At 36.1% G+C, this 11,561-nt stretch overlaps 1 protein-coding gene across 6 annotated transcripts in view; it reads left to right on the top strand.

The window, feature by feature from the left end:
* Positions 1–349: 349 nt before the first annotated feature.
* The window catches only part of CHD2 (chromodomain helicase DNA binding protein 2), a gene marked incomplete at its 3' end in the record, with an annotated part of 120,447 nt that continues 109,235 nt past the window's right edge, over positions 350–11,561 (top strand). For 2 of the 6 annotated variants that reach the window (XM_079127366.1, XM_079127370.1), the window contains exons 1-2: positions 350–937; positions 1,276–1,406. In XM_079127366.1, the coding sequence (XP_078983492.1) occupies positions 1,345–1,406 (62 nt within the window). In that variant the 5' untranslated portion in view covers positions 350–937; positions 1,276–1,344. Of the gene's footprint in view, positions 938–962; positions 1,407–2,269; positions 5,079–11,561 lie in introns of those variants that run through there. The other 4 variants (XM_079127365.1, XM_079127369.1, XM_079127368.1 and 1 more) reach the window with 3 other exon arrangements.

Raw genomic sequence — 11,561 nt, 5'->3', positions numbered from 1 at the left:
ATTTTACCCATGGGGGGTTAATTTTTTGAAAAGATTAGTACTTAAGCTGAGCTTTAGATTCTCCAAGAATTATCCCTATTTCAAAATGGCTTGATAAAACACCACTTCCTGTCCAGGGAGGAAGTTATTTTAGCTCAAGGATTGAAATATTTAGCAGATCTTTAGACAAAAGGAACAAATTACATTTCTTTCTGGCTTAAAAAGGGTGCTTGAGCCAGAGGGGGTTAAGAAGCCCTTCCCCCTCCCCCTGATGGGGTGGTCTGGAGGGGCAGGGAGGTGTGGGGTTGGGGGTCTTCAGGCTCCCTGGGATGGAGGATCTTTTTTTTTTCTTTTCTTTCTTTTTTTTTTTTTTTTGGTGGAGATGAAGGGGTGGGTCTATGGTACATCACCTGAGTTGTGGGGTAAATGTAGAGAGTGTCAATCAAAGGCAGAGCTCTCAGAGCTGGGAAGGAGGCTCTAGATGGCGGCTGTGCCTTAGAGAGAGCGCGCTCTGCTCCCTGCCTTTGCCTCACTTTACGCAACTTTCCCTAACTTTCGGGCAGCCTCAGGGGGCCCCCGCAGCCCCCTGCCTCTCCTAGTGACTTACTGGGGTCGATTCGAACCCTTTTTAGGGAGAAAAGCAGTTTTTAGGAGCTTTCTTTTCGTGCCTTGTTGGAAAGAAGCAGCCGTACTGAGAGCCCAGGTCGTTGTTTTTTCCAGCTTAGAAGCCATGGCGCACCTCCATTTTTGTGCGCTCTCCTAATGAGGTTTTTTTTCTTCCGGACCCGTTTTAGTATTAATTATCGCTTTATTTTTTGAACAGTTAACATATTTGAGGATTATTTTATTTATTTTTCGTTTTTAAAGGAGGATTTTGCCTTTATTTTTAATTATTTTGGACCTGATATTTTTCTACTACTAGATAGGACTCTTGCTTTGGACATACTACATGGATCAGGTAAGTTCACTATCATTAGTGATAATTTCTAAGATTTATGTGGTAAAGTTTGCTTTATTTTCTGTAAATATGAGAAATTCCTGGATGACGCAATAAGATACAGATTGTTATTTGTATCCAGTGTGTTACTTTGAGAAACTTTCCTTATTGATAGTGATGCTTTCAGTGTTTGGTTTATCCTGTTTCTTTTTTTAAGGAAAAAATGGAAATATTTCTATATTTTGGTGCTTACCATTGTTGCATTTTATCAATATCATTAACATCGTCAGGACTTTGTTCCTGATAATAAAAACCATCCATAGAAGCCAGGACCTTACCTTTCTTTCAACTTTTGACAGTAAATACCTGGGCACAGGACTTCAAAGCAAACAGATTCCCCCTCCCCCTTAATATTTAAGAATTAAAAGATGATGAGAAATAAGGACAAAAGCCAAGAGGAGGACAGTTCGCTACACAGCAATGCATCGAGGTATGAGCTATCAACTTTCTTCCTTTTTGTCTTTTTTGGGGGGGAACCTCAGCTTACAATTATTTACCTTGACAGACATGTATTGCTGTCTGTGTTATTATAAGTATTTTTCTGATTTAAGTTGGTTTTTTAAAGCATGACCTTGAGATTGCTAATATGCCACACCCTAATTTTTTGGTCGCAATTTGCGAAAGTTGAGTTGTGACTTAAGGCCTCTTAGAGCAGTCAAAAGGTAAGGTACCTTTATTCAAAGGGGCCTTTCCTGTAAACTACAGTTTTTCTGTTAGTAAATTTCAGTTTTTAGGTTTTTGTGCTGCAGAAAAATGACCTTGTCGGTTTAGCCATTGCTGCATTGCACCATTTTACATACAAGGCAAATTTTTTCTTTGAAGAATCTCGGATATCCAAACTTGTAACTGAGGGCCATAGAGGAGCCTTGTAGTAGTAAATTATAGTAAATAGACATTTGAGAAAGTTATATGAATGAAAAAATGTACATTTAAAAATGAAATTGTAAGAAGGACACTTTGACTGATGCCTCTCAGTTTATATTTTTATTTGACTCTACATTTCTTTTGATACACTCGACAATTTAGGAATTTTTGATGATTTATCAAAACCTTTACTTGGTAGCAGTTTCTGAATTTATGAAATCAAACCTGTAATCACAGAAATCCTGGATTGCTGTTAATATACTTTTGCTTTGTGTTACTGATTTATTTATAATTGTATTTTACATTTAAAATAATTTAAGGTTTACATTTATATACTTATGAAGATTGTGCTTTCTATTTGGTAGATGTAGTATTTTTTCCTCATATTTTAGTTGTTGCTGCTTTAAATTTATTGATTTATTTCGACAGAGTCGCTGGGAATGCTTTATCTTCTGAAGCTTACAAATGTACTGTTTGTTCAAATCATGATTTGTTTCACATTCCTTGGAGTAGCTTATTAGTGACTAGTAATAAACTCTAAGATGTTTTTGTTAAATGATCTGTGTATCTTAATTTCTAAAAGTACATGAATGCATTTGGGATATGTTCTTAAGAATTGTCATGTTGCAGATTTTAAATCATGCCGTTAACAAGGACATGATTAGTTATGTGAGTTTACTTTACAATTTTGATTTTTACTTTTTTTCTGTAACTATATTTTCCTAACCACTAGGCTAATGAATTTGGAAGTTTTGAATGTGATTTATTACAAATGTTGAATTTGCTTTAGACTAAAAATATTTTGAACCTTGTTTTTAAAACTATATTTGCAAACTTCTTTCACAGATTCAGATAATTTTGGATGCCTTTCAAATTGAATTGTCCATGTAATTACTAGGTTTTATGTAGGTCAAAAACCAACTAATCCTACACTGATTTTTCTGGAAAGTAATAACAATTTGAAGAAATAGTTTCCCCAGGTATATTTGACAGATTGTTAAAGATTCAATTCTAAAATGTTACTCCCTTGAGTATATGATTTGCATAGTCTCACATGGGGTTTTGGCTTTATATGTAGGGTTTGTGGTTAACTTCATTGATCAATGCTTTCTAATGTAGAAAACAGAGCAGTGCTGCCATTCTTTCAGTATTTTTACTCTCATCTAGAAAACTACTTGCAAGTTGTCATGAATTTGACTTACTTAAGAGTTAACAGCTGAATAAGAAACCATGTATCTAATGTCTTGCCAAGCATTCTATAAATCATACACCTGATGAATGTCCAAAAATATTTGAGACTCCTTGACAAGATGGAGTTACTTTTAAATTACTGTTACTCTAAGTTGCATACATTATTAATACATGTACATAATTATGACATCATTTCCTTTTAAAATTGTAAAGCTTAAAGGATGTTAGTGTTGTTTCAGTGTAGTACATTGTTACTTCTAGTGAGCTGATACTGAGTTGTCCATCTAACTAGTACTCCAATCCTGTGTCATTAATCTGTAAGGGCCCATGTTTTTATGGTGCAAAGCATAAATAGGGAATATTGTGAGAATCACCTTTGTAGCCCGAATTACAAGAGAGTAAATGGAGTTTGCAGGTTAAGTAAACTTTGGTCTCAGAACTAATTTAGGAACTCTAAGGAATGTGTGTGAGTTTAAGTAAACCTGGTGTTTTCTGTATTCGGAACTCCTGTAATACTTCATAATGATTATGTAAGCTTGTATTCTTTTGACATTAATGCTTAATATGTTATACTTTGTATACCACTATTTTTAAGATTAAAAAAGTTTACTTTAAAAAATGTGATTTTAAAAACATTTAATATTTGTAAAAATTTCTAAATATTTAAAAGTGTTAGCGATGGACATAAAAAGTGTAATGTACACTTTTTATCTAAATAATTTGCAGCCTGGGGAATAACTTCAGCAATATCAAAGAATGGAAAACTGGGGAGAAGAAAATGTGGATGGAACTGTGTGCACACAGTTCTATATTCTAAGACGCTACGCTTTGCAATTTTAAAACGTTTATTAAATATATGTCCAAATTGTCTGCCTTTGATCCAGATTTGTTTTTATAACCCCAGGTGCGAATAAAATCTTACCTTTCATAAGCCTTTTCGCCCTTACTCTAAAAGGTTAGGGATGATTAGGAATGGCATAATGCAGTGATTGTGGACTGGAACAGGCAGTTTAAGTGGCAGCCATTTTATGACGCTGATAATACTTTAAAAATCGGGATTTTTTGAGAGGGCTGAAAATAAAGGAATTGGAAATCTCAAATACACAAACATTTTTTCCCCCCCATTCTCTGTCTTTGGTGCTCTGATGCTGAAATAAAAGACAGCTCGATTGTCAGCGCAGGCAGCAGCTTTAAGCCCCTGGCTTCTTGGTGCAGGTCCAGCTCAGTCACAAAATGGCTGTTCCTTTGTGCCGCAGCGCTGACAGACATACTGCATTGCACTGTGTACTCGCCAAACAGCAGGAAGTTGCCGTGCTGAGTTCAAAGGCCGCCCGGCGCTGGCGCCGGGTGCTGATTGGCTATGCGCGCGCTTAGTAACAGCGGGGTCAACGGCGGCGCCTTCAGGCTGGCCCCGCCCCGTGACGACAGCGGCTCGCCGCCGGGAGGAGAGAACGCCGTGACGTCTATCCGCATGCGTGTTTTGGGCGCTTCCTTCTTGCCTTAGCCAGTCGTCTGCCTGGGGGAGGGGTAAAGAACCTGGTGGGGCTTTCCGGCGAGCCGCTGCTTGCTTCAGTGATTTTGCTCCTGGCAACCCTCAGCCCTTGCCTCTACCGGTCCACACCACACAGTGTTTTCCTTTGCTGGTTTCTGGGAATAGTTTTTCTCTCTTGGAAGCGGTTTCTACTTTTGGAGAGAAAAGGCACTAATCGAAAACCTTCAAATAGAAAAGTCTGCCAGTTTTTTTTTTTTTTTTTTCTTTTTTTTAAGTTTTTACTTCTCAGACCCCAGTTTTTTCTTGAAATCTCTGTTCATTTCCTTGTTCACTGAAGACATTACTTGAGTTTAATTTTGTTACCATTGACCAAAAGCGAAACTTTTCAAGGCGGGTGGGGGGGTATTTTTATTTTAATTGAAACGTTAATGAGTGCTAAAGCTGCTGTTGATACATGGCTCATAAACCAAGGGACGATTGTTTGAACTTGAACCCTTGCGATTTTACTTGGTACTGTACATTTTCTCAGTTGGCATTTGATGGAGAAAAACTGAGGTCAGTATGTGTTGAGAGACAGATATATATGATTCATAAATGGGTAGGTAAGTAGAAAATTAATTTTAAGAGTTACTAGTTGTTTAGTAATGAATTAAATAGTGGAAGAATATAGCATTAGGTATCCATTACTGTGCAAACTAGTCAGCAGCAACTCCTGAGTATTACTAGCACTAAGACCACAGCTTTGAAAAATTGATCAAACCCTTGGTAAAATCTTGGGAAATGCCTTTTCAGAACCTCAATTTAATTTGTTCCTGGTTAATAATTAAACTGCTGGGCTGATGCTTATGGCCTTTCTTGTTTGAACCTCTCGAAAGGAATTGTGATTTAAAAAAAAAAAAAGTCATATCTTTACAGTAGAATCACAAATAGTGAATTCAAGCATAAAGGAAAGGCTGTTAGTGGATTTTTCTGCTGTTTTCCTTATTCCTGCCTTATTTCATTATAATTTAGCAGTAAAAAATGAATAAGCTGGGGCTGGGGAGATAGCTCAGTCGGTAGAGTGCTTTCAAGCACAAGGCCTTGGGTTCGATCCCCAGCACCCCCCCCCCCCCCCAAAAAAAAAAAAAACAAAAAAACAAAAAAGATTAAGTTCTTGTGGAGTAGGCAGGCCCCAGTTCTGAGTTGTTTTAGTTGAGTAAAAAAATGTTATTTTAAAAGTTTCGGACTTCTTGAGGGTAGGTAGAGATGCTTTTTTCAGCATATCTGAAGTTTCTGAAAAAGTTTGTGAGGGGCAAACATCACCATAGTAGTGAAGTTTGTAGGTTCTCATAGCCTGGTTCTTTGGGAGGAATTCTTGGAAAGGTTTTTGGGAACTAGTTGAAAACTGAATTTTCAGTTATAGAGAAGCCTACCAGAGATTTTTGTGATTTTAAAGTGATAATATATTTCATATAAAATACTTAACATTCATAGTGACTTTAAAACTTAGATGAACATCGTGTTTTCCAGCATTTAAAAGTATTTCTGCCATCACAAGAACAAAGATAATAATCCCAAGTCCCATTGTGTGTATTAAGTTCAAGTTGTAATAAACTTTTAGTATTTGCTAAATGCTTTCAAATTGCTAAATATGGGGTAGGATTAAGTAGTCAACATTGCAGTTATTGTTCAGAATAATATTCTTTATGGGAGATGTTTTAGACCAAATAGATTTCATTACCACTTGAGTTAAAATGTACAGCACAGATTTACTATTCTGTGAATGAACTATTTTGGATCCATGTAGAACCAATTAATGTTTTTTTTAGAAAGTTCTTTTTTAGGTCTGTTCATTGATCTTTTTACCCTTTGTGGAGAATGACATTAAGTGGCAGGTGAAAAATTGTGATTAATTTATTTGTTTGTGTATACTTCATGTTTAAAACTTGGTGATTTGTAATTTGATTCTTTGATTAATACCCTTTGTAAAGCTCAAGTCAGGATAGGGAGTAGGCAAACTATTTGATAGAGAGTTCTATTGTTTATTTTATTTTATTTATTTATTTTTTTGCGGTGCTGGGGATTGAACCCACGGCCTTAGGCTTGTGAGATAAGTGCTCTACCAACTGAGCTATATCCTGAGCCCTGATAAAGAGTTTTAATTGTAAAAGTTGTAGCAAGTTATTGCTTTAGGAGTGAATATAGGAATTAAGTTGAATTTTATCTGAAACAGATTTCATAATGTTTATTGTCGAATCCTTGCCCCTCATACATTTCTGACAGTTGTGACTTGCACAACCTTTTGAGACCACCTGGGATTTGCACACATATGATTTGTTCCATCAACTTTGGTATAGTAAACTTGTTCCTAACCTGAAAACTGAGTAACTGCTTTTTATGACTTCCAGGAAATCCCCTCCCCTCCCCTCCCCTCTTTTTTATTAAGATTTTGTTAGGGCCCCTTCCCCCCAATTCCTTGAAATGGTGTTGCTTTAACAAAGAAACGGGTGTTTTTAAAAAGTCATCTAATCCTGGCATGGTGACATACACCTGTAATCCCTTTAATTTGGGAGCCCGAGACAGAAGGATTGCAAGTTTGGGACCAGCCTCAGCCACTTAGCAAGACCCTTAGCAACTTAGAACTTGTCTCAAAAAAAAAAAAAAAAAAAAAAAAAAAGTCATTTAAGAGTTATTTTGTGTATAAATGAAAATAAATTTGATAACTTCTTATCTTGGGTGTTTGTCTTATAACTTATTCCCTCCTGGATTTCATCTTGACTGGTCAATTTCCACCAGATTGACAATTATTGTTTCATAACTTTAGGGTTATTAGTTAAAGCCAAATTAATACACATTGGCCCACTTATCAAATGTCCAGGGTCTGTTTATTTTTTTATCAGTAATTTTAGTTCAGTACTACAAACATTGTTTATTTGTCACTAGTATGACCTGCCCCCTAATTAATCTAAACTTTACTTGATTAGGCAATTCTGGGGGGCAGTGGTCTTTCTACAAAAGTCCTGTATTTGGATACATTTGAATCCAGACTATGAAGTGGAGTGCCTTTCCTTATCAAGTAAATGATGGGAAACCTGAGTATAAGGAAGTCATTCATGTTACATTTTCTGATACAGTTTCAATTTACCATATTATAGTTAATATGTTTGATTATAGGTCAACTTGGTGTTTCAGACATCTTCCTGTACTGTATTTCATACTGTTAAGTGTTCTCCCTCCTTCCATTGTGGTTATTGAACCTTTGTGCATGCTAGGCAAGCACTCTACCGTTTATATTTCTGTCCTCTACTTTTTATTTTGAAATAGGTTCTCTGTAAGTTGACTGGGCATTTCTGGAACTTGCTGTCCACCTGCCTCAGCTTTCCAAGTAGCTGGGATTATAATTGTGCACCATAAAAAGTATTATAATTTGCTTTACTGAAGTCCTTGTAGTAAGGAAAAATATGATTACTCTGATTTTAAGGTCAAGAATGCTTCAGAAGAAGCCTGGCTAAGGTAACATTCTAAGGATAGCCCAGATTTTATACTTTAGATTTAATTCTGATTTCTCTCCATGCTTGTTAAGAGCTATATACAGATTTTACTCTAGTTCTTGAATTTTTAGTCCTAGTTTAGGTCAGTTAAGTGCTCATTGTTGGACTTGGCAAGTTTCTCAGTTTTAAAACTGATAATGGTAAACATCATTGGGTCACGAAGATTAAATAATATAATTATGTCTAAAAGTATTTAAAAGAACCTACCACATTGAAAGTACTCAACCAGTGTAAGCTGTTAGTAATATTTTTATTCTCAGTTATTTCATGTCATTCTCTTGTCCTCTTCCTACATTTCCTCAGTGCCTCCTAAGAGCCAGGTTTTTCCTGAGGGATGTGGTTGTTTTGGCTTATCCAGAGTCACTTTAGTCCAGTTGGGGAAGAGATTTGTGATAACAATTTTAGGAGGCAAGTCCCCTTTTTAGGTGTGTTTTAGAGTTAATCCGGGACTCTTAACAGCTTCTTGTATGAATCACAGCTCTGTTGGTGGTCACCCTGAGTAGATACCCTCCAACCCCAAGCTGGTAATTACTGTCCCTGTTTACTCTCTGCCTCCTTTCCCCTCTCAGGCTATTGAAGTACAAGAGTGAACAGTGAATATTACAGTGGAGTGATATTTGGATATAACAGCAGTAAATATTTATAACCATTGTCTAAATGGCTGTAGCTTGCTTCTAGTAATCAAGTCTTCCCCATGGCACTATATATTTGATTTGGCATAATTGCCTAATGTACAGCTTATATTTTTGGAAATATAGTGTTAATATTTGTGTTTTTGTTTTGTGCTACTTCTCAGTTTTCCTTTTTGGTTTGTGGATTAGCTCAAATCTATTTTTTGTTTCTATTTCAGACTTTGGAGAATGTTTGAAAGTACCAATGTCCAGCCCAGCTCTCAGGATTTAATTTTTAAAACCTCTCCGTATGGTTCAGATGTTCTTGTGTTTCCATGTATTTGTAGAGTCCCCATGTGTTCTGAAACTTATCTTGGAACCCTTCTTATATTCTTTTTTCTTTCTTTTTAAAATAACCATTGGTCTTTTTGTTGTCTCTCCCATCTTAATTCCCTTTTCCATCTCAATTTTAATAGTTTGAATTGGGAACTCTGGAAATAAGGTGAGGGTAGGGCTTTAGAAGGTGGTGGAGTTTATAGGTTTAATGAAAGAGGAAGAGTTTCTGAATTAAATGTCTACCAGTTCCAGTTCTAGGCATACTTTTTTTAAAAACATTTTTTAGTTGTCAATGAACTTTTATTTGTTTATATATAGTGCTGAGACTCGAACCCAATGCCTCAAACATTCAGAGCCAGCCCTGTAGGCATGCTTTTAATATGTGTGTACTGGTGGAATATTTTCACTCAAGATTTCTGAGTTTTTAATTCCTTGTGTCTTGTTAAACTCTAATGATTCTCTTTCTTTGTGTAGTTCTCTACTTAACAACCTTTAGATATCTCCAAAAGTTTAGGTTCTAGAATCAGTGCAGTTACATTCCATTCTGAACCCCACATTCCCTCTAACTTATAGACATAGCCTTCTGAAACCAGAGATTGTGACAGTGGACATGGTCTATCCTGTGGGACAGTTTAGAAGTTGGTGGTTGTCACCCGTGGTGGGTTATTAATTGAACCATTGTTAAAATAAGACAAAGATGATAGCAAACTTTGGAATAACTTATTGGCATGTATTATTTCTAAGTCTAGTAGTGCCTGATAGTTTGTAATCTTTTCATTTTGGATTTTAAATCATGATGAAAAATTTTATGCTCTGAACATTTTATAGGTACCAAACTAGTTTTACATTTACTGAGTGTTTACTCTTGTGTCAGGCATTGTTTTAACGGTGGATATATGTGTGTATTATTTTTTAATGTTTTATTTAATGTTGGGGTAACTATAACAGAAAGTTTTGTAGTTCTCCCTAAGGTTGGTAACAGTGCCCTAAATTAATTGTTTTTCTTGAAGACCTGTGAGTGGTCTCAGATCCCACTCTGCTCTTTTGTACCCATGTCATTCTATTCTTCAGTTGAGTTGTATGCTTACAACTATTAGAAATTACTTCTTTAATTAGCTTGTGCTGGTTGTACTTAAAAATTTGCATTTTAACTGAGTGTCAAGTCACTAGGTACAATGATTGTGATAGATGTTTTCAATGAAAATAAGTTTTCAACTTTGGGAAGACTGAATAGTATCCAGAATTCTAGTGTCTAGTACAAGCCTAGAACTTATCTAAGTCCTTTATATGTGTTAATTTGTGTAATACTAACAACTTTATGCGTATGTGGTTATGATTATCATCCTTATTTTATAGATGAGAAAATTGAAGCACAAGGGGGGGGGAATAAATAAATGATAGAATGAATTCATGTACTAGCCATTTGGTTTTAGGATTGCTTATGCATCCCGTTAACAGGTGCTTTCATGTTAGTTGGGTAATAACACACTGTATAGCAAATTGGGGGAAAACGGTAAAAATCTTGAATCATTCTGTACTCAATAAAATTTTGTACTTTTTTTTTCTTTTCTTTGTGGTACTGGGGATCGAACTCAGGGCTTTGTGCTTGCGAGGCAAGCATTCTACCAGCTGAGCTATCTCTCCAGCCCAAATTTTGTACATTTTAAAGAAACAGCAATAACAAAAGCACAGTGCATTGTGGATGTAATTGATGCCAGAAGTAGAATACTGTTCAAAAGGCCATGATTTTACATCAGAATGTTCAAGTAAAAATGTGACCCTGATGTGAATCCCATGGGGTACTTTAAGAAATGAGGAAAGGTAGGTGGATGGCGAGGTACTACAGACCTTAGAACTTTTTCCTCATCCAGTTCGACTCCATTGCCACACTTCCACTTTGGACTTGTCCATAGTTTATGAATATTTGTGTTTTCCTTCTAATTTTTGTTCAAGCTGTGTTCAGCTGGGCATGGTGGCTCACTCCTATAACTCAAACAACTTCGGAAGCTTGGCAACATGATTCACAAAATCGAAGCCAGCCTCAGCAATTTAGATAGGCCCTGAGCATTTTAGTGAGAACGTGTCTTAAAAGAAAAAATTAAAAGAGCCTGGGGATGTAGCTCAGTGGTAAAGTGCTGCTGGGTTTAATCTCCTGTATGAAATAAAAAGTAAAAAAGCAAGTCTCGTACCTGACTGAATTTTTACAGTTTGTATAGTAGGTTAGAGGAAATGTTATAAATGTTTTAAATGCTGTGTGGGTCTGTTTCATAGCCAGGACCGGGAATGTTTGCTCCATAGATTCACCCTTTAAGGAAGGAGTTCTTAAGTGTGGTGGATATTGAAAATCTTAAATGGTTATACTGTGCCTCAGTTCAGATATAGGTTGTTTGACATTCAAATACAGGCAATATGTGGCTGCTCAGTTGTAATTTTGAAGGAAGGGAGTGATGGGTCAAATTCTTGCAGTGTCTTTTCTTAGCTTTATGTAGGCATTTAATTCTTCAAATTTACTTGCTAAGAATTGTCACCTGGCTTGTCGTTTAAATATTCCCATAGTTTTT

The sequence above is a fragment of the Sciurus vulgaris genome, assembly GCF_902686455.1.
Source record: "Sciurus vulgaris genome assembly, chromosome: 2".
NCBI lineage: Eukaryota > Metazoa > Chordata > Mammalia > Rodentia > Sciuridae > Sciurus > Sciurus vulgaris.
Note: the sequence above shows the minus strand (reverse complement) of the source record. Positions and strands in the feature narration are given on the sequence as shown.